Genomic DNA, 20,847 nt, shown 5'->3' on the forward strand with positions numbered 1-20,847 from the left:
AATTCCTCTTTTTAGTCACTAAAATTCTTAGGAAAAACTTTGAAAGAACTATATTAACATTATCTCTGCTTCTTAATTAACATGTTTGGTTAAAATAAGTAATTAACTTAGCCAAAACTAAAGCTAATTTAAACACAAACCCTTAGCAGCGTTTACTTTAATGAGTTAGACCTTCCCGATCTTGATTATGCTAAGTGTTAATGGTTAGTTAGTTGCCAACACCCATTCACTTTATTCTCATATTTACACGTTTAATGAGGTACATAATATGTGCGCTTATATGCGTATTTGTAGGTGATATGCCCACCGTGACAAACCGTTTTTGCGGCTGTTCAGGCGGGGGCTGGATCCATCAATCAAGTTCTGCTTCATGCTAACCGTTGGCCCCCGTTTCCGACAAATGCACTCGAGTGATTTATGAGCCCCGCCTATCAGGCAGAGGACTCGATTGACGCACTCGACGAGTCATCGCACTGCTTGTAAATAGTGAAAACTTCCCGCTTGAAGCTGAGGAATCGATTCAGGCTACTCGGATCCTGGTGGTCATTGCCAGAGTCCTGATCCGGCTGTTCCATATCCCGGATTACAGTGGTGGGTGCCATATCCCGTCCGGGATAGCAGCGCCAGGTGAAGGTGGGTGGCCTCAAACCACAGCAGCACCTGCTTTTATTCATCTGCTCCGTGGGCATCGCATCCTGAACCTTACTAGGACCGCAGCCAAAGAATCCAAGGGTTTTGTGCTTAACCAGGGACACCGTCTTGATAGTTTGGGTGAGGAAGGTGTAGAAGATCGGGTTTAGGGCACAACTAAACAGATTTAGTATTCCAAAACTGAAGTACAGCAGCCAGTCGATGGGCTCCGAATAGGATCCATAAAGTCGCATGATCAGGAACACCCAGGCTGGCAGTCGAAGACATATAAAGACGGCCATCATCAGGAGCACCACCACCACCATCCTGCGATGTCTGGCCTCTCTGGCCACGGCAGCAGTTGTGTTCTTCTTGACGGGAACAGGATCCTTGACAGGACTTTTATGTGGAAGAGAAGACTTCTCCAGCGCAAAAGGCAGGGCTACACCTATGGCGCTGACCAGAGTGGAGGGCATCAGGAGATCCCCGCCATTGCCCATGGACTTAAAGTGACCCTCCTTGGGCTCCTGCTGCTGCACCTGCTGCTCCTGGTGGTAGTGCCTCCTCAGCCACAGCTGCCGTGCAATCGTGGCATTCAACCAGATGAAGGACACTATGCACGGCAGAAAAATCAGGGTGAACAGTATGACGTAGTAGAGTCCGACATCGTGCTGAAACAGAATATTTATAGAATTGCATAAATTGTTTTTCACCCTGCTGATAAGATAATCAGAACATTGATTCAACAAGTTGACAACCCCCCTCCCAAATCCGCTTAATCGCTGTCAAAGCGATAATCCAGTCGTTGACTTACGTCTCCGGCCAGGCACATGTGGACCAATTCCAATTCGGTGACCACCAGTTCCTCGGGCACTGCCGTTGTCACTTTCTCGGCCTGTTCGGACGAGTCCTCCATATCCAGGAGGAAGATTTTCTTGTATTCATAGATTCCGAGCAGCGGTCCAGAGGCCCCAATCGAACATGCCCAAATGAGCAGCATGCACAGACTGCTGAAGCGGATGTCGGGGTTCCAGAATCCCAGCACGGCCCTCATAATGGCCAAATAGCGATCCAGGGCAATGGCCACCAGGGTTAGGCTACCGGACAACACCGATGTGGTGGTTATGAACGGCACAAACTTGCACATAAAGCCACCAATTGTCTGTAGGGAACGATTTTTATTTTACTATAGAAGTAAAGTCTGGTCTTTCCAACTCACCCAAAGCTGCAGATACTCTGCCTGGAACTGAGCCATATAAGATACGGTGCAGAAGACACTGGAGACGAGATCACTGCAGGCCAGCGATATTAGACAGGCTCTAAAGAATGGTCGCAGTTTCCGGCGGGTGTTGACATAGAGGGTGGACAGATTCCCGGCGAAGGCTAGGACGAACAGGGTGCCCACCACGGCGGAGAAGGCGTTCCGTTTGAAGCGGTTGAGCTGGCTGAGGTCCCCGACAAAAACACCCGGGTACGGTTGGATCGAGGTGCTAGGGGTGGCCTCCCCATGCTGGGCGAAGGCCCACTTCAAGTACAACTCAAGTTGGTCAAAGGTATAGTGGAGCAGGGCCATTTCCAACTGGGGCCCGAAAGTATGCCGCGCAAAAGGTCCGGACCTAAAAGCTTCCGCGAACAGACTGCCGACAGATTTATGACCAGCGACTACCGATGGGCTTAATGTTTCATTATCGGGTGCCGCTTATCGTTCAGATTACTATCCACTGTCATTATTATGCGCACCTCGTTGCACACGCCATCATCATCATTATCAGCATGAGGATTGTGATGATGACATTAGTGGTAATCACTCATTCATTCATGCCCCAAAAGCTTTTGGCGGGAGTAAAACACCTTGCAGAAATCGGTTTTCTTTAGCAGTGGTTTCACATTTATTTGCGACACTTTCCTCGTTTTATAGCACATTTGTTTATTGTCCTCCTTTCGGTTGCATAAGTTCGGCTTCAAAAAATACAACGCTTTCAACGCACATATATATTCATAATGGTATATCTAATGTAGAGCTAACTGTAAGCTTAATGTACAAAAGAACTACACAAACTCTTTGTTTACGGTTTAAACTTAACAGCAAAGGCCTACGAAAACTAACTTTAAACTAGGAGTGCTAAGGCTAAAATCTAGAAAACGATTACCCGGCAAGCAGAGTGGGAAAACCAATGAAAAACATTATTTTACAAACATTAACGGCTAGCTAAAAATTACAAAACTAAGCACTCGAAAATACTTGGAATCAAATGGCAAACTCAATCATAAGTCACACGCACACACTCACTCGCTCACACAACATTTGCCACGAACATCTGTATATATGTATATATATATATATATGAGTGTATATATATGTATAGTATATGGAGCTAGGTGTATAGTCTTTTAACCAGCATAGTTCTTGTAGGATAGTGTAGTAATCATAGTGGATAAGGTAGCTTTACAACGACGGATAGTTCAGTGTTTGTATTCGAAAATGCAGCGAAGCTTTTTGGGGTTACGACTCCTAGCTCGCAACGCTTAGTAGAAGGACTCGTGGGACCCATCCAGGCATTGGCTGGCCATGTGGAGGGTCAGTGCCTGGTAGGGCAGGGGTTTGCCCATGCTCAAGTTGGCGGTCACGTAGACCAGGTAACTGGAGCCCGGCATCAGGTTCAGTATGGTCTCCGTTTCGATGTTGTCGGGACTGTGGATTGTATTATGAAATGTATTGTGGTTAGTGGCTTGGCTACTCAGAACCCACCTCTGCTGCCGCTCCCTACAGGTCATCCACTCAAAGTTCCTGTACTGCATCACCCGCTTGGGCACGAAGTCCATGCAGTAGTTGGTGGAGTCCACCACGCTGCGATTGCGCTGCGGCAGATTGAACACTATGATGCAGTAGCTGCAAGTGGGGGTTTAAGTACATATGTTATGCTTCAAAGATTAAGGTTTTACCTAAGCTCGCGCTCATCTGGAGACCCATTCCAGGCAATCGTGGCTCTGTTGCACCTCGTGCGCACGTTGAAAACAGTAGTGTTCAGCGGCAGTTCTGGCAAGTCCCGGAACAAGGCTTCGCTGCTCAAGGCCACCTGTGAAATATATATATAATCTAAGATTGTGGGATAAAGACTCACGATTTATATTGTAGTCTTACCATAACTTTCTGGGCCCGCAACGCTTCATCCTCGTTGCTGGGCTCAAACCTCATGAGATACCGCTCGCCTGGTAAAACGCCCTTCTGCCTGATATAAGTGGGACTATAGAAGGCCTCCGTTTTCCCCACCTCGTTGCGCTGGCGCAGCAGTTTTACCCGGATCTCGCTGCCCGAGCAAGGAATCAAGAGGTGCCTCATAAATGGCTCCTCCACCTGGACTATCGTCTGCGGAACCTTGAAGCTGTACACCTGTTTGCCATGCTGACCACCTATCTTGAGCTGCATCAGAGCCTGCTGCTTCAAAGCCAAAGGTTGAGTCCTGTTGAAGTTCACCTGGCTGCTGGCCAGTCGGACGGTGAGGTTCTGACGGGCTTGGTGGACTCCAAACAAATCTAATTGGTAATTGCTCCGCGGGAGTAGTCGTCGAAGCATTTGCTGACGCTTCTTCCCGGTGCACACGATGTGTAGGCTCTGACGGGGATTGAGTCTTCTCTCCCGCTGCGGTGGTGTACCCCAAACCAGGTCCACGGGGTTGCCTACGGAGCAAGTGGGCGTCATAGGTCGCTGGTCCACGTAGGCGGCTACCGCCTGGCAGAAATTGTCAAAGGTTATCGGCGGGGAGTCCACGGAAAGTCGCTGTATCACCAGGCAATAGTGCATGACATGGTAATCAAACTTGCTGAAACGATTTTGTAAGGTTAATCAGATTAAGTAAACAGGAAAACACTTTGTTAATTTGATTTAAGAACATTCTTATGGCTATTCAGTGCTGACTACAATCAACTCACCTCCTGTCCCACTTGACGATCATCTCGCGCTTCCGCACGCGGTTCTGGGTCCGAATGGCGATCCGGTGCGTGGCATTGAGCAGGGGCCAGTCGTTCTGGGGATGCTCTGCCAGGGCGTCCACCTTGAGGGCTCCGGAGTGGCGGGCCAGGACGAAGAGGTCGTACTGGCCGCGCAGGGCGCAGGGCAGCACCAGACTGCCCACAGCCACACCTGGACCAGGTGCCACTGCCGGGGGCCGGAGAAGATTTCCTGCAGAGAAGACAAGGTGGCGGGGTGGCGGGGTGGCGGGGTTAATGGAGGGGCTCAACTCAACGGAGGGGCGGACTTACCTGTCTGATTGTAGTACATCTTGCGGCCCACGGGCGCCGAGAAGCGAATCGTCAGCGGCGTCGAGTCGTTCAGGTTCAGCACAAATCTGCAAAACGAGATGAAGGCGGCTTTGAGGGGCGGAGTAAGTGAGCTGTTAACGCCCTATGTCAAAAATGATGACACTAAATTATCACACGCAATTTGTTTTGCCGCCTGTCTGGACCGAACTGAACCAAATGAGTCAGCGGCTTTTGGCCATACTCTGACCCAAAAGGCCAGTTGGTTGGCCAAGGATTATCTATGTCGATGTCACAAATTTTCATTTTTACTCTTGCCGAAATTCTTCTTTTCAAGATATAAGACGTGAGGAAGAAATCTTATCCCTAAACCATTCCATAATGTTAGCTATTGAAACTATCTGAGATATCACTTTATCAAAAAAGAGTATTCCCTCTTCGACTTCCTTATCCTTTTGCCAACTTTGTTTATCCATCTTCGCGCTGATGCTGTTGCAACTTTGTTGCACCCAAAGATTGAGTTCAAGTCCCCTGGGCACTGGCCCTTTTCTGAACTTGCTGAGTTTTGTATTGTAATTAAATGGGAAATTTACGAGCAATTTTTCTAATGACAAACTGCTAAGACAAATGAGCTCGCCGATACACCCACATGGATTCGCACACGAGAGCTTCACAAGGATGCAGTTTGGAGCAATAGCAATACGAGGAGCAGGATGGCCATTGCAGCAAATGACTCATTGACTTGGCTTATGGCCGGCCATCTCGAGTTTTATTTTTATGACCGGCTACTTCCGGCCAACGCCATGGGCCATCATCATCATCGTCGTCGTCGTAGTCATCCCCCGCAAACCGGACTAAGAGCACAGAAGTTAGTGCACCACACCAATACCATACCATATTGTCGTATTTTTGGCCGCCCTGCCAAAAGGTTCGGATTGATGGAGTGTTTTAATGCATTTCGACCATTGTTGGCGGCGGCGCCTCTGCGACTGAGCAAATATTTGCTTTAATTTAAGCCTTGCATGTTGCAATGGCGATTGTTTGTTGTTGGGCCATCCTTGTTGTCGGCACGATGACAGCAGTCAATTATACAAGGCAAACATCGGCCAAAGGCGAAAGTTGAATGCGCTCCCGGCCCGGAAAACCCCTCGGCATTGATTTAATGCATTCTTACCAGCCTGCAGTAAGGGTTTAATGGATTTGAAAGGCTGGGATTATCATATTACTCAGATTTGCCAAGGCATTCAGAACTTTTTGATGCGGAGCGGTGTCCAATTGAGATAAACTGCAGTAAACTTATAGGACGAATCGAGTGTCCCATTAGGAAGAAGTAAATTGCATCTTACCTACAAGAACCGATATGCTCAACTGGCGGTAGGAAGGATATAGGTCATATAACTTGCCCGACAAAATTCACACCCGCTGCAGTTAAATGGCAATTGTCCAACGTGATGGACACAATAATGTGGTGGTATTGTCCAAGTGTCATCATCATCCTCTTCTTGGGGATCCTGGACCTGTCCCAGGGAGTAGCGAATCTCTCAAATGAAACGGCCAACATAGTAATCTTCATGAGGCCCGAAAAGGATCTTGGATCCGAGGCTCGGAAAGCAGGAGTCAACTGCCTCGATAAGTTTTCCCAAATCTTCTTTCTTCGCAGTCCAGCGGAGCGCTTCACTCGAGCTTATAACTTGATGCTAGCTCATGTTTTTAATCTTTCCAGTCCGGCGGATCAGATCCAGGAAGGATTTAGCAAGCTAATAAACGAGGCAGCTTTGTATCCCGCGGAACCAAATAGGACCGAGTTCTTCCAGATGCGCGTGGTCAGCGATCACAAAAGCAACGTGAAGGTCCAAAACATGGGGGAACTGATATACGCGGATAACTACGTGATAATAGTGGACTCCGAAAAGCGATTAAATAATCTGATAACGAATCACACAAGCAAAATGCGATCGTGGAATCCTGGAGCCCGTTTCCTAATACTCTATCACGATGCCAAAAATCGAAATTTGGCTAAGAGTACATCTACAGAAATTTTCGATGCCCTTATGAAAAGATTTTATGTGCATCGGGTGGCTTTACTCTATGCCTCCACCCCCACTGACTATAATATTCTGGTCAATGATTACTACAGCAACGTGGACTGTCGGATTCTGAATGTCCAGAGTTTGGGCCAGTGCCGCAATGGAGACCTTTATCCCAGTAGCAAGGTCGTTAATGCTTCCATGAAGGACTACTCGGCTGGATTCAGTCCTAGGAACTGCACATTCTTCGTTTGCGCTGCTATCTCCGCCCCGTTTGTGGAAGCTGACTGCATCATGGGCCTAGAGATGAGAATCCTGGGATTCATGAAAAATCGACTAAGCTTCTATGTGAGCATTAGAGCATCTGATCCAAAAACTACTCTTATCTACTCCTCCACAGGTGAACCAAACCTGCAGTAATGAGTCACGTGGCGAGATGGAGCCCGACTTGAAATGGACTGGCTTGCTCGGAAAAGTCCAGGATAACGAGTGCGACTTTATAATCGGTGGCTTTTATCCGGACAACGAGGTGGCCGACTACTTCTGGGGATCTGATACCTATCTGCAGGATGCACACACCTGGTACATCAAGGTGGCCGAAAAACGGCCCGCCTGGCAAGCGATGGTTGGAATCTTTCAGGGCGAAACCTGGATTGGCTTCATCTTGATTCTCGTAATCAGCTGGTTGTTCTGGTTCGCATTGGTGAAAATCCTGCCGGAACCGAAATACTACCAGCAGCTAAGTCTAACGGCCATCAATGCTCTGGCTGTATCCATTTCGATAGCCGTTCAGGAGCGTCCCATTTGCGAGGCTACCAGGCTGTTTTTCATGGCCTTGACCCTGTATGGCTTGAATGTGGTGGCTACCTACACGTCCAAAATGATAGCCACTTTTCAAGATCCCGGATACCTTCACCAGCTTGATGAACTCACTGAGGTGGTGGCACACGGGATTCCCTATGGCGGCCACGAGGAGAGTCGCGATTGGTTCGAGAACGACGATGATATGTGGATTTTCAAGGGATACAACAGCTCGGCCGAGTTTCTCCCGCAGACGAAGAACTTGGAGGCGGTTAAGTGGGGCACGCGGTGCATCCTGAGCAACCGCATGTACACGATGCAGAGTGCCCTGGCGGATGATATATACGCCTTTCCCTACAACGTCTTCAGTAGTCCGCTGCAGATGATCATGAAGGCGGGCTTTCCCTTCCTCTTTGAGATTAACAGAATCATCCGATTGATGCGGGACGTGGGAATCTTCCAGAAGATCGACGCTGACTTTAGGTATAATAACACGTATCTAAACAGGGTGAGCAAGATGCGACCGCAATTCGCGGGCACCGACATTGTCCTGACCACGGAGCATTTGAAAGGACCGTTTGGCATCTTGGTGGTTGGCATCTTCTGTTCCGCCCTCACGTTTCTGGGCGAGCTAATGATCCGGAATTGGCGGTGCCAGATGGTCACCAGAACTAAGCAGCAGGGCAGGAACAAGAAGAGGAGGAGGCAGCGCAGAAGGAAGTACCCAAAGGATGGCCACTGGCAGCGCCAAGTTCAAGTGGCTCCAGTCGTACGATTTACGCCAGTCAAACGACGCAAAGTTTTGTAGGAACAAACAAGTCAAAAGTAAACTAACCCAAACTAACTCCCTAGCTAGCTGCGATAAAATTGACTCAATTCACATAAATTTGCAATTGAGAGACACTGACTCTGGCTGGCAGCCCTGGTCCCCCTCCACCACCCATCCGATGTCTGGGTCTGGGTCTCTTGTCTGGTCTATAGTCTATATAGTAGAGTCTGGTCCGTGCCGTTCGGGTCGCTTCTGTTACTTTTCACGCGAAATACTTAAAATCAGAGACAAATTTCTATTTTTGCAAACAACAACGGCGGGGAGTCTGTGCACCGTGCATCGCGCCTCGTGCCTCATGCATCTTGCCCCTGGGATGGCGATGGGAATGAGACCGAGACTGAGACGAACTCCCCTCGCTTCCCGCAAATTGACAATCAGCTCCAGCTTTCCCAGATGCACAGCAGCCGGAAAACTCCGAGCGAAAACACAGATAAGGAACGAGTTAAGCAGATATCCTCATAAGTGGCGCATTCGCTGATTGCGAAGGAAGTGGCTGCAGTGCAGCCAAACAAATATCGCCCCAATATCGGATGGCACAAGTTTCGATTCGAAAATATCCCAAATGGGATTGGGTATAGCGCCAAGGAGAAGAGACAACTTCTGTGGAATTATGTGAGTTACAGGATATAAATTTGGCAATTTCTAAGGGATTCCTATTTAAGTGGATTTTAGAGGAAGTAAGTTCCTTATCTCTGCAGCTCAATCTTAACCTTTATAATGGTAGCTAAGCTTGAAGTGTAGAAAAATATCTTTGAGTCTTTGACTAAATATAAATACTGCATAAATCAGAGTAAATGGCCAATTCATTTGGATTTCCAGAACCTATAATTCATGATTAACATTAGGTGAATATGCTCTGGGAATTCAAATTGAATATCCATGAGATACCATATTAGATAGTCCATAAATCAGATTTTGCTGTTGGAAAATTCCCATGGCAGAGTGTTTGCCACAGCAACTTGTTGAGACAATTTATCATCTGTTTTCATTAATGGATCTTATGGCCGACATTGAGTGCCGGGGATTACTCATCCACTGTCACTGGGAAGTCAAGTGTAAATAGAACCCCCAACCATAGCCAACAGCCCATAGCCCACAGCCCATCACCCACTACCCAAGTAGTCTCCCATTTCAATGTGTGATCCTGTTGTCGGCCAAGAACATAACAATTATTTGATATCTCTATTATGACCCAACACACTGGTTCTGATTCTGAATCTGTGAGTGATTCACGCCGAGCACAATGCGAAACAAAGACACACTCAATTACTCACACCGAAATGGGCACAGTGAGCACTTAGTGTCTGTAATTTGAAAATGGCTTTCCCTTCCTCTGAGTTTCGTCTATTTTTTGGGAAATTTTAGACTATTGAACTGTGGCGTTGATGCGGAGTCGTCTGACTGAGAGCGACGCCCCTCTGTCTGTTCCGTTCGGTTCGGATTGGCTTGGTCGGGTGGGACTCAGTGTGTGGTTCTGGCGTTCCATCGTTCCCTCGATTCTGATTCCTATTCCTATTCCTATTCTGATTCCCATTCCTCAGATTCAGCCTCAGACGGACTCAGTCTCGCCGAGTATTTTCGTACTCTGTCAAGTGCTAAAAATACATACTATACCCACTACACTCGTAGGAGATCTTTTCTGGCGGCGCAAAATAATGACGACGATGTTGAGTTTGATGATGATGGGGCATTGGTCATTGTGCGAAAATGTGCTGTGCGGCAAGGTCTGCGTAGTTTCAGTTAAAAACCAAAAACAGAAAACAAAAACGGCCAAATACGAAACATACACAAAGAATTATGCTTCGCATTTTATGGCAATTTGTTGCTGTTGTTGTGGCTCCTTTGATGCGCTTACAAATAAATAGTTTCACGCCATAAAAGTGGAGGAGCGGGCGGCGTGGGCGGTTGCCTTTTTGCCGAGTGTCGGGCCGGGCAATAAAAGTTGTTTACACCGCCTGAGCCTGCGGCGCACATAAAAATGCAACGCCAACAACAATCAAACAACAGCATCAACATATTAACAACATTTTGCCTTCATTCCCTACACGAAAAGGCCGGGAAGGGCTTTATGGTGAACGGGTTGAGTATGTGACAGGGTTAAAATTATAGTATATTCGTTGAAAGACTTAAATCGAAAGTTTAATTCAGAAATAAACGAAGTAGCAATCACCCTACTTAAGTTACATTTTCAAAACATCACACATAAGAGGTATCCCCTTGTCGAGTGCATATTTTGGTCAGCGACCACACAATCACCTTTCCGGCAGTTTCGGGGTTTGTTTTGATTTCAGGCCACTGACTGTATGACTGGGTGACTGGCAGCCACAACTAGCCAGCGAATGCCACAGGTGGCCGCAAGTGGCATCCGCGTCCAGAATGATCGACTTGCGAATGCGAATCGGGAATCGTGAATTGCGAACTGAGAATTGGGAATTGGGAACGGGAGCGCATATTGCGCCGTCGAATTAAGTCGTAAAATTAATATTTATGATTTGTTTGCGCAAAAATATTAACGCTCGCCCCTTGATTGGCCGATGGAAGGATACGCACGGGGCCACTAGGAATGGCAATGGGAATGGGAACGGCCTGCTGATTCTAGCAAAACGCTTAATGGCTGCACGCGCCATAAACGCGATTTTGCCATAGCTTCTTTGCCACATCTCCAACTCGCTCCTTTCACACGCTCAGCGAACTGGGCAACTCGACCCGAACGTCACGTACTCTGGTTCTAGATTTCGGTTCTGGGTGCTGTGCTCTGTGCTCTAGGGTTTTGGATCTCGCATCTCCAGAGTGCCGCGAGCTGGTCACTCGAGCTGCAGTCGGGCAATTGGAGCACTTTGGCCGAGTCGCGCGACACTGATGCCTAACACACATACTACATGTGTGGGGTGAAGCAGAAGAGGAAGGAGCCACTGAAAAAGCGAACCGAAAAGGCAGTTGACGACAAACCACGACATTAATTTGAATGTTTGCTGGCATTCTGTGGCAAATGATCGAGTGCTATACGAGCCCGGGGCCTCCAGTTTCCCCGCTCTAAGAAAAAAAGCCCCGCACTGGTTCACACGTTCACTGGAGAAGATGAAAACTGAAATCCCGGAGACCAGAGCCTAAGCGAAAACGTGACGGGCCTCTTTTGACCCAGGCCCAAGCTGCGGCCCAACGGAAACCAATGAAAATCGTAAAAAAAAGAACGTTACTCATACGCCACGTGCAACGCAGCGGGAACAGTGGTGCAGGAGTCGGTGGGTGTGGGAGTCGGCCATTGTGACATGGGAAATTCAATACTGGGGTGTTGGAAAAACCCAAACCAATTGAAAATAATATATAGGTGTTACTAGAAACTTTACTTTAGAACGAAACACAGAGAAGGTGAAAGCAAATTTAAGACCGAAACTACGTGACCTGCAAATCTCAAGAGCCATTGGAAGTATCTTTGATTATCTAAACTTAAATGAACTTTTGGAAATATTTTCCTTTTATGAGTCGAAGAAGTTTCTTTCCTTACCAATTAGAGAAAATCAAATCATGATTCCTTTTCCCCAAAACAATCTCAGATTGAAGTGGAACTTTTCCCATAACTTCAGAGGTTTCGACATAAAATCTGGGTCTGGGGCCAGTGTGCGACTTGTGGTGGCAGCTGTGAGGACAACAAAAGCTCGCACACTAGACAAATAAGAAGAAGAGCGGCGGACACACACACACACATGCACACATTTATGGACAACTGTAAAAAATCTGGCTGTGGATGTTTGTTTTTTGTTTGGCCAGCCACACGTCGTGGTTATAAATTATTTTTTGCTCCTGCCGGCTTCTTCTTGGAGGCGCCCCTAAGTTTGGCTCTGGCCATCTTTCGCATTTGTTTGGCCGTAATTTGATTTGTGTGGCAGGCGGCGTCGCCATCGCACTTAGCCGTATTGCTACCCATCATCCGACAACCGAAGCCGAAAGCAGAACGACGTACTCACCGCTTTCTCTGTCGCTCCGCCAAGGCGATGTGCACGGGCACATCCACATAGAGGTCCTCCAGGTCGTCGAAGTCCTTCAACATCTTGCGGTACCGCTGCAACGAAGGACACTTCTGCGGCGGAACTGGCGTCGCCTTAACCGCTGGCAAATCGGCGTCTGGTATCAAAGGCGGCTGGAGCAGCTCCGTGGAGTCCAGGATAATGCGATTGCTGACCATCGGTAAGTGGGAGATCTCTGCAAGAAGCGACGGGCTGAGCAGGAGCAGCAGCAGCAGCTCCACTCCTGGCAACATGGTTCTCCTTTTTGGTTCACTTTCTTTTATTTCAACTTTTCACTTGACTGTTCTTTGATTGGTTTTTAGACTTTGGTGAGGTGAAACAACCTTTGAGTGCGTGTGCTGTGGCCTAATTAAATAAATTGCTTTTTATTGGGCTGCTTTGTTCTTCGAACAAGTTACTTATTAAATAACTAGATACTTTCAATGGCCAACAAATTCGATTTTGTTCTTGTCTGCCGAATCTTCATTAATTGATCTCGTAGCAAATTGAATTGCAAGTCAAAACTTGCCAAATAGTTTACTTAATTTGTGTCAATTGAAAAAAAAACTGTCACAAAAATCTAGCAAAACGCTTTTTTGATCAATTCTATCACTTTGAATTTCCCACAAAAACTGCTCAATCCTTTGTCTAAAAAACTCTTGCTCAAAATAGGATAAGAAGAATAATTGCTAAGCTTTTTTAGAGAACTTTACTTCGTTGGATTCAATTTTGTTGTCTATAATAAAATAATTTCTCTTCCTTGTTCCTTGTTTATGTTTTTGTTCTTTAAGAAGCTTAATTCGAAGAGATACAAAATATGAGTTTTCTGGCTTGAATCTCTGGCTCTTCCCTAGGAAAAAAGCGTTTCGGTTCTAATCCGTAAATCCGAAAATCCCGAAACGCGAAGCCCTCGACTCGACTCGCCTTACGGCGTACTGCCGCATCCACCCCTCGACGGACGTCTCCTGATTTTCTGTCCTCCGCACAATTAAGGCCTGTCAAACCTTTGACACACGTCGCCTGCTGCCTGTCCCCTGCTTCGTCCCCAAGAGCCACCCACTTTCCTTTTTCTGCGGCTACAACTTCTTTGGCCTGCCACTATATTGCCAAAAAACGAAAATGTATTTTTTCCGATTCTTTTTTCAGGGGGAGTAACTTCTGTACTGTGCGTCGGTCTTCTCTTTGGTTTTTCGGCTGCTGTTAGGGGCGCCCAATTAATTGGGGGCTGCAGTGAATCGATTCTCGGAACTGTTAGATTTGCTAATTGCGGCTGCCCGCTGACCTTTCCTCGGGTCCCACTTTAATTAAACTTCTGCGAATTTGCGTGTGCCGCAACAATTGGCCAGGGGGCATCGCAGTTGGGGGCGGGGCGCGCTGAAACACCACCTGTGGCTGTGGAACACGAGCAATTAGCCGATGGCCCACGCACGAACACTTTTACTTTTACTCTTAATGGGAAACACTTTTCATAAATTCGTATTTTGATTTTGATTTGTGGTCGCACGCATAGTTGGAATTCTTTTAGCGGGCTTTTTGCCGGCACACCCCGAATCCGTCCGTATTTTCCACTCGGAGCACACGCGACACGTTTCCCGGGTGCGGAAGTTTGGCTTCTAGCACTTGGTTGCTCTTTCCGTCGGCGCTCGTCCTCGTCGTCCGCCTGCCTTGACGTGCAAACGCAAAATGCCCGAGAGTCGTGCGCAAAGAAAGCCAAAAAGCCCGAGCGTCGAGAGCAAGAAGCGACTGCGACGCCGGCTGGGGCAGCGACTGAGGCGGCGACGGAGACCGCGGCCGAGGCAGCGACGCCGGCAGCTACCAAGGAACGAAGAAGGCCCCAACTAAATCCCGAAGACGGCCCGAAGTCTCCCCAATCCCACGCACACACACACAGAAAGCCCCAAAAAAAGCAAGAATGAATGATGTAGTCAAGGGCCACGACTTTCAGATACCCGCTAAAATCTTGACACAGATTATGTTGCATACCTACCAGCGTTTTAAGCCATAATATTTCCACTCTTATTTAGTACATTTATAAGAATAAAATAGAACTTCGTAAAACAAGACCATATATATATAGAAAATTGTATAGTAACAAACACTACCAGCAGTTTTTTTCCACCTTAGAAATTTCAAATATTCCTCCCCCTGTTACATACCCATCGGCAAACACAATATACCCCGTTCTACTCCACGAGTAAGGGGTATAAGAATAAGAAAAACAATACATACACTTTTTGCTCTCCCTTAATTAATGCCTTCTGCTTTGGGCCTGCCCCATTGATGGCTGTGTTGTTTTTTTGTCGCGCCAACATTTTGATTTTTGAATTTCGTTTTCAATGAAAACCAGAATACAACCGAAAAGCAAAAGAACAAGAGCCCAGAATCAGTGGAATAACATGATGTGCGTTGGTTTTTTATGTGCCGCACGTGACTTTCGGTGGAAACACTGAGCGCCACTCGGCCGCGTCTTGGTAGCAACCCCTCCCGGGATCTGAGACGGGGATCCCCATAAGCCATCCGCATGCAAAGTGCCAAAGTGCCCCCACATGAAATCGGAGCTGGCCGAAACACGGAAGATAAACATTAGATCCGAGTGGCAGTGGCAGAGGCGGCGGAGTGGATGCAACATGCGATGAGGCGATGCTTTGGAAACGCTTTGACAGGCGAGTGTTTGCCGATTCGAGTGCATGTGCAGCTGGGCTTGGGCATTACATGAGTCCCCAAGTGATTAAAGCTACTCCCGGGCAGCGGTCGCAGCTGTATTAGTTACCCGCCAAGCATAGGGCTGAATGGAGTCCGTTTCAGCAGATTAAGTCTTACACTAGGTCATTAATTGCCACCGAATGAGACGAAATTCATGAAGCTCAAACTTAACCAAGCAAAAGTTCAACCCTTTAAAGGAGACCCTTTATGCATATATTCAGTTTATTAAGGAAAATAAGGTACGAAAATAAGGTCTTTGATGCCAACTACTTATTAATGCTTCCCTATGATAAATCTCTTTTCGGAAGTTACTGTTCTGGAATTTAATATGCAGCGAAACCCAAACTTCCTAAGCGTCAGGCCAAATTGTTATGAAATATTCGCTGGCATTATTATGCATTTCGCTGATATAAACAAATTAGTTTCTGCTGAGCTCTACCTTTTCCGCGCTGGCTTCACCTGGGTGAGTGTGTGTAGAGGGGGTTTTCCCGGAATTCTGACAGCATAAGGCGAATGAAAAAAGTAAAGTAAAACAGAATTTTTGCCCTGTGACAGGAAGGAAATGAGTTGCGTCTGGCCGTAGCGTAGCAACAAATTAACAGCAAATTAGTTAGAAAAGCAGCCAGCAGTTTTAGTGACTTAATCAGCGCCAGTCTGTGGCAGTTGGGGGCTCGGGGGAAATGAGTTGAAAGAGCAAGACAGGAGGCTGGAGCCTCGAGAGTTGACAACGGCCAACCTTGAAGGTGCCCCTGCCGCGCATTTCTCAAGGGTCCGAGTCCTCCATCACCCATCCGGCATCCCAGGTTCCAGGTCCGATCTCATGCATAATGCAGGGCGCTGCCCGCCTGTCAGTGCGACTCTGTCCGGAGCCCATTCCCCCATCCCAGTCCCAACTCCATGACGCTGATGGTGGCCCAGAGTCGGCGTTGCATTTTCAACAAATTAATTATTGGCGAAGAGGTGGAACAAGTCACTTAGCTGCCGAGTAGAATGTGCCCTTGTTCCACGGCGATCGAGCGTTCGTTTGGCAGGAGTTTAGGGCTCTTTAGTATGGAATATCCTCTTAATTGGCAGGAAATTTTATATGATATTTAATAAGAAGTAGTTAAATATTTCTAAAACAGTTCCAGTTTATATATTTTATTGCATCTCCTCTCCACTCACTTCTTAAACTGCTTTCGACCACCTATATGTTTGATTGATTTTCCTTAAATTGCTGACATCCCAGTAAATGCCGCGTGAATCAAATTGAGTGCATTTTTCTGTTGACACAATACTTCAGCTGCTCCATTGGTGTAACGATAGGGTCAACACGCTGCTCCCCTCAATCGATCAGCGATTTGTGACTCCCAAACTGGGAGCTGAACTGAAAAAATGAAAGAGTGAAATACTGAACGAGTGACGGACTGACGGACTGCCGAACATCCTGGCGTTTTGGCATTCTGGCATTCAGCACCATTGACTGAACTTATTGGTACAACATTTTTGCCTCACACTCGCACTTCATCAACGCAAAATGATTGGCATGCCGACGTCAGCCGCCTCGTCGGAGGCAGGAGCTATAGCCAAAGCGGGAGCTGTATAGCTGAAAACTGAACCTGAGCATGAGGATGAGGATGGGGAAAAGGAGAGGGGACGGGCCTGAAACAGCAACAATAAATGCGGCAACGTTGGCGGCGAAAGCCTCCGACATGTGTAAAGGAATCGTTTAAAATAAATGACAGGCGAGCCCCCGTTTCCCGATACCCGATTCCCGATCCCCGACATGTCGAAAACGAAAACCCTACTCCCGCAAAGAGTCCCCTGGCTGCATAATTACCCCCAGAGCGGAGCACACGGCAGATCACAATAATCAATACGGCCAGGCCGAGAATTCAGGAGCAGAGGAGCCGAGGAGCCGTGGAGCAGGGGACGAGGTACAGACCTGGCCGAGTTTTTGTTGTTCCTGTCCTCCTTCCCGAGGAACTGGCGTGTGTGGTCCGGCTTTTCGTTTTTTACATGTTTTCGGTGGCTTTTGCTTCGTTTGAACTTGGGCGCTACTCGCTGCCTGGGAGCTAGATTATTTGTTTACACGCATCCGCAAATCGAACTTCTAGGGATGGATACCGAGATGTGGGCAAATCACCAAGTTGCAGTCAGACTTCTTGCGAAACTTCTTTACTGCTTAAATAGTAAGTAAGCACTAATCAAACAGCTCCCTCTGAAATTCTCGTCTCTTTCAGTTCTAACAACTTATTACTTTATTATATTTTAAACAAATTTTACTTTATTATTATATATCATAACACATTTTATTATAAAAATGTAAATTTTTCCACTAGCTGAGTGAAAACTCACATTCATCGCAACCCTCGCTCAGTGAATTATCATGCCAACTTCCAGCCGAGGGAAAAAAGGAGCCGTTCAAGTTTTTAGCACCTTACAACACCTTTGAATGAAAAACTTTGCCGCGGGTCGAGGAGGCAGGCTCAAACACCTGGATCTTTGGCTTGGACAAATTGCTGCCACTCCCCGCCCGCTCTTGATTGACAGCGGGGGCGGGTGCGAGGCTGGGAGAAATCAAAAACTTGCAAAACTTTCGGCTTATCCCTTATGCCCAAGTGACAGCCCAGTGAAAATTGTCAAGTTGGCACGCATTTTATTAAATGAAAGAATTTTCCTAAGCTACAGTTGGTTGGCAGAAAGAGGAGGCTGCTGTTTCTGCTGTCAAAGTTACGCAAAACAAATCGGAAAAGGCCAACTCACACTCGCCAAGAAAACTGAAAAATAAGAGAGCAGAGCAGAGAAGAGCGCTTTCCCCTGCTGCCAGCGACAAAGTGGAAATTTTTTAATTGCATTTTTGCCAACTGTCGCAGCGGATTATTGGCAAGCAATTCATTCCACTGGAAATTGCAGCGGAAAATCTTTTCGCATCGCCAACACAAAAGTTGCATTAGGCTCCGGCTCCTGCTCCGGCTCCCTTTCTTCCCGAGAAGTGGGGGTAAATTTAACGTGGAATTGTGCATTTGCCTTGAGCGAACCATTGTACATTTTCAAACATTTTCCTCTCGTTTTGTTTTCTCTGAAAGCAAAAGGATATTGCTACTTATGCTAATGATGAATCGAAATGAAGGAGCAGGATAAGAGAGAAGTGAGTGCCTTTTCAATGGCTTGCTTTTGAATACCTTCAGCTGAAGTCAAGAATGACTCCGTAATCCAGTTAGGTGCACCAACTCTACAGAAATATTTCCCTTTCCCTGGTTCTCAGTCATTTGAATAACCTACTTCAAGCAATCTGGAAATGAGAAGCATCTGAGAAATGCAATTACATCATAAACTTACTTTTTACTGGTTTTACAACATTTCCATAACTATATTCGCATATCCCTAGGTCACCTCTCAGATATTTGTGTGAAACTTTACAAAATTCCCTCAACCCCAAATCTGCTGTTGAAATCGCATCTTACATCAAAGAAACTTTTGCTTTCGTTTCAAGATTACTTCTTTCAAGTTCCGTGCCAAATTAAAAGCCAAACACTTGCCAGCACACAAAAACTCTTGCCAACGCGACCGACAAAAAATCAAAAACTTTTCTTATCTCCGGTTTTTGCTGCTGTCACGCTGACAATGTAAACAATTTAATTCGCTTGTTGTAAATGATATTTCCTGATTGTTCTGCATAAACAATGCCATTCTGCAATGGCAGTTTTGCATATTTTAATTTTGATGTTTACTCGGCCAGACACACGGCCACACACCTGTACGAAATCAATACTAAAACCAATTTCTGTCCATATATTTTCATTTCGCTTTTGTTTTTTTGCGGTACTTCTCAACTTGTTCAGCGCTTTTTCGTTTTGGCTTAAACGTTTCGGCCGCCTGTCATGCGATGAAAGAGCTTTCTGGGCCCATGTTATGCGTCGCCACCCAGAAGCTCAAGTTTATAAGAGCCTACATATTCCATCATCATCATTATCGATTCGCCACCATCGTGATCATCGTTGTTGGTCGCCCGAGAAACCTCCTCGATAAGTTGTTGCTGCCACGCAACCGATGCTCCAGCCTCGATCCTTACTCCCCGACTCCCCATGCCGGTGAAAAGGGACAACCCCCTTAACGATCATCATCATCCTCATCATTGGGATCGCTGGTAGCCAAAAAGAAAAAGGGAAAAAGCTTAAAACAACACCAGACCAAATGATCATGATCGATGCGAATGTTGGCAATAGGAACACACTGGCCCAAAGGCAAAACGGCGTCTCCGTTTGATTTGTTTGCTGCCGATGCCGCTGATTCTGGGCAGCTCCTGCTCCTGCTCCTGCTCCTGCTCCTGCTCCTGCTCCTGCTCCTGCTCCTGCTCCTGCTCCTGCTACTGCTCCCGCCCCTCCTCCAGCTGCCACTGGCCATTAAAAGTACAATGACCAGAGAAAAATAACGTTATTAAGCCATCCGCAGGCACGAACAACAACAGCTCAAGCCAGGGAAAAACCAAACCTACAAAAACACTCGGAATCGGGATCAAAACAAAGGAACCGAGAATTGGTCAAAGCACACACGCTATCCGAAGACTCTTCGGACTTGTAGAGTATACCCAGTAATTTTAAAGCAGGCAGGGGATATATATTTGGTTTTCGTTTAAGGATTCTAACCTACTTACTCTTAATACCCCATTTTAATGGAAAATTAAATAAATTGTTTAGTTTAAGTTATTATTTAAGGCAGCGTAAGACTGTAAACGATTTGTACGAACTGGTAAAATAAAGAAAAAAGAATACACCCAAAGGGTATCTTCATGTTTAGACACCTTTACAGAGTTATGGATTTTCAGTGCTTTTTTAACATTCAAGCACGATCGAAAGCGAAAACGTTGGAGGTCCGACTTGGGTGAACGAGACGGAGGAGCTTGAGGTTGGGTTTGGTTTTCGGTTTTATTCTCGGCGGCCTAACTGTTTATCACATGAAAGGTCCAGCTAATTGGCCTGAGCTTTGAGTTGGGTTCCGTATTAGAACATTTGATTGTAGTATTCAGCGAAATTAGTTTAATTGGCGGCTTACTAAAGTTATCGCAAATTGGATAAAAATGTGATACAAATTATATATTTATATTTCGTTCATATAATGACAGCATTTAAACTGAACATTAACAGCAATGATTCTTCTATTTATTCGTAGCTATCCCTGTAATTATTGGTCTTCGTTCTTTAAAAGTTCAGGAGTTTTTGATAGCCTTTTTCAAGCTTTAGTCCCCTGAACCTTAGTTTTTAGAGCAACGTCGCGGTGTTTAAAGTTTTTACCCTTTGCGAAGTGCAGTCAACTCAATTTCCATTGAATTTCCAGTTTGGTAATTGCAGGCAGTCAACTGCGAAACGGCTAAATTGGTTACCCTTATGTCGCTTTGTCTCTGGCTTAAAATTGATTGAAATTATCAGCTTTGGTTTTTGGCATCCAGTGTCTCTGTCTGCCTTACATCGTGGCCCGTCCCCTGCCGGTTGCCGCCTACCACCCACCATCACCACCCACTTTGGCTCTCGGTCTCAGTGTGTGCAACATTAAATGGGTTAAACGAGGCAATGTGTCGTCGTTGTCGACATTTGCCAAAAAGGCTTACGCTTGTTAC

The 20,847-nt window shown here is 46.5% G+C and overlaps 3 protein-coding genes across 3 annotated transcripts; 1 reads left to right on the top strand and 2 right to left on the bottom strand.

The window, feature by feature from the left end:
- Positions 1-221: 221 nt before the first annotated feature.
- On the bottom strand, positions 222-2,292 carry LOC108107234 (pyroglutamylated RF-amide peptide receptor). The gene is made up of 3 exons (XM_017214652.1): positions 1,850-2,292; positions 1,445-1,792; positions 222-1,301 (listed from the first exon to the last, which is right to left on the bottom strand). Exons 1-3 carry the CDS (start codon positions 2,201-2,203, stop codon positions 432-434), a joined length of 1,572 nt encoding a protein of 523 aa, XP_017070141.1. The 5' UTR covers positions 2,204-2,292; the 3' UTR covers positions 222-431.
- Positions 2,293-2,491: 199 nt separating this feature from the next.
- LOC108107492 lies at positions 2,492-14,201 on the bottom strand. Its single transcript, XM_017215039.1, has 8 exons — positions 13,935-14,201; positions 12,510-12,914; positions 4,891-4,976; positions 4,561-4,810; positions 3,773-4,451; positions 3,574-3,707; positions 3,380-3,520; positions 2,492-3,322 (listed from the first exon to the last, which is right to left on the bottom strand). The coding sequence occupies exons 2-8, from the start codon at positions 12,800-12,802 to the stop codon at positions 3,157-3,159; spliced, it is 1,749 nt and encodes a 582-aa protein (XP_017070528.1). The 5' UTR covers positions 12,803-12,914; positions 13,935-14,201; the 3' UTR covers positions 2,492-3,156.
- On the top strand, positions 6,459-8,523 carry LOC121530570. Its single transcript, XM_041819918.1, has 2 exons — positions 6,459-7,262; positions 7,315-8,523. Exons 1-2 carry the CDS (start codon positions 6,459-6,461, stop codon positions 8,521-8,523), a joined length of 2,013 nt encoding a protein of 670 aa, XP_041675852.1.
- Positions 14,202-20,847: the final 6,646 nt, after the last annotated feature.

The sequence above is a fragment of the Drosophila eugracilis genome, unplaced genomic scaffold (assembly GCF_018153835.1).
Source record: "Drosophila eugracilis isolate 14026-0451.02 unplaced genomic scaffold, ASM1815383v1 contig_1765, whole genome shotgun sequence".
NCBI classification, from domain to species: domain Eukaryota; kingdom Metazoa; phylum Arthropoda; class Insecta; order Diptera; family Drosophilidae; genus Drosophila; species Drosophila eugracilis.

What these genes read in the sequence shown, in the direction of transcription:
- LOC108107234 (XM_017214652.1), bottom strand. Translation starts at nt 2,203, where the DNA reads ATGGCCCTGCTCCACTATACCTTTGACCAACTTGAGTTGTACTTGAAG. An exon ending in CAGAGTATCTGCAGCTTTGG is followed by an intron (nt 1,793 to 1,849) that starts GTGAGTTGGAAA and finishes CGTTCCCTACAG; the next exon opens with ACAATTGGTGGCTTTATGTG. An exon ending in ACATGTGCCTGGCCGGAGAC is followed by an intron (nt 1,302 to 1,444) that starts GTAAGTCAACGA and finishes ATTCTGTTTCAG; the next exon opens with CACGATGTCGGACTCTACTA.
- LOC121530570 (XM_041819918.1), top strand. Translation starts at nt 6,459, where the DNA reads ATGAGGCCCGAAAAGGATCTTGGATCCGAGGCTCGGAAAGCAGGAGTC. An exon ending in AAAATCGACTAAGCTTCTAT is followed by an intron (nt 7,263 to 7,314) that starts GTGAGCATTAGA and finishes ACTCCTCCACAG; the next exon opens with GTGAACCAAACCTGCAGTAA.
- LOC108107492 (XM_017215039.1), bottom strand. Translation starts at nt 12,802, where the DNA reads ATGTTGCCAGGAGTGGAGCTGCTGCTGCTGCTCCTGCTCAGCCCGTCG. An exon ending in TGCGGGCCCAGAAAGTTATG is followed by an intron (nt 3,708 to 3,772) that starts GTAAGACTACAA and finishes TATATTTCACAG; the next exon opens with GTGGCCTTGAGCAGCGAAGC. An exon ending in TGTAGGGAGCGGCAGCAGAG is followed by an intron (nt 3,323 to 3,379) that starts GTGGGTTCTGAG and finishes TACAATCCACAG; the next exon opens with TCCCGACAACATCGAAACGG.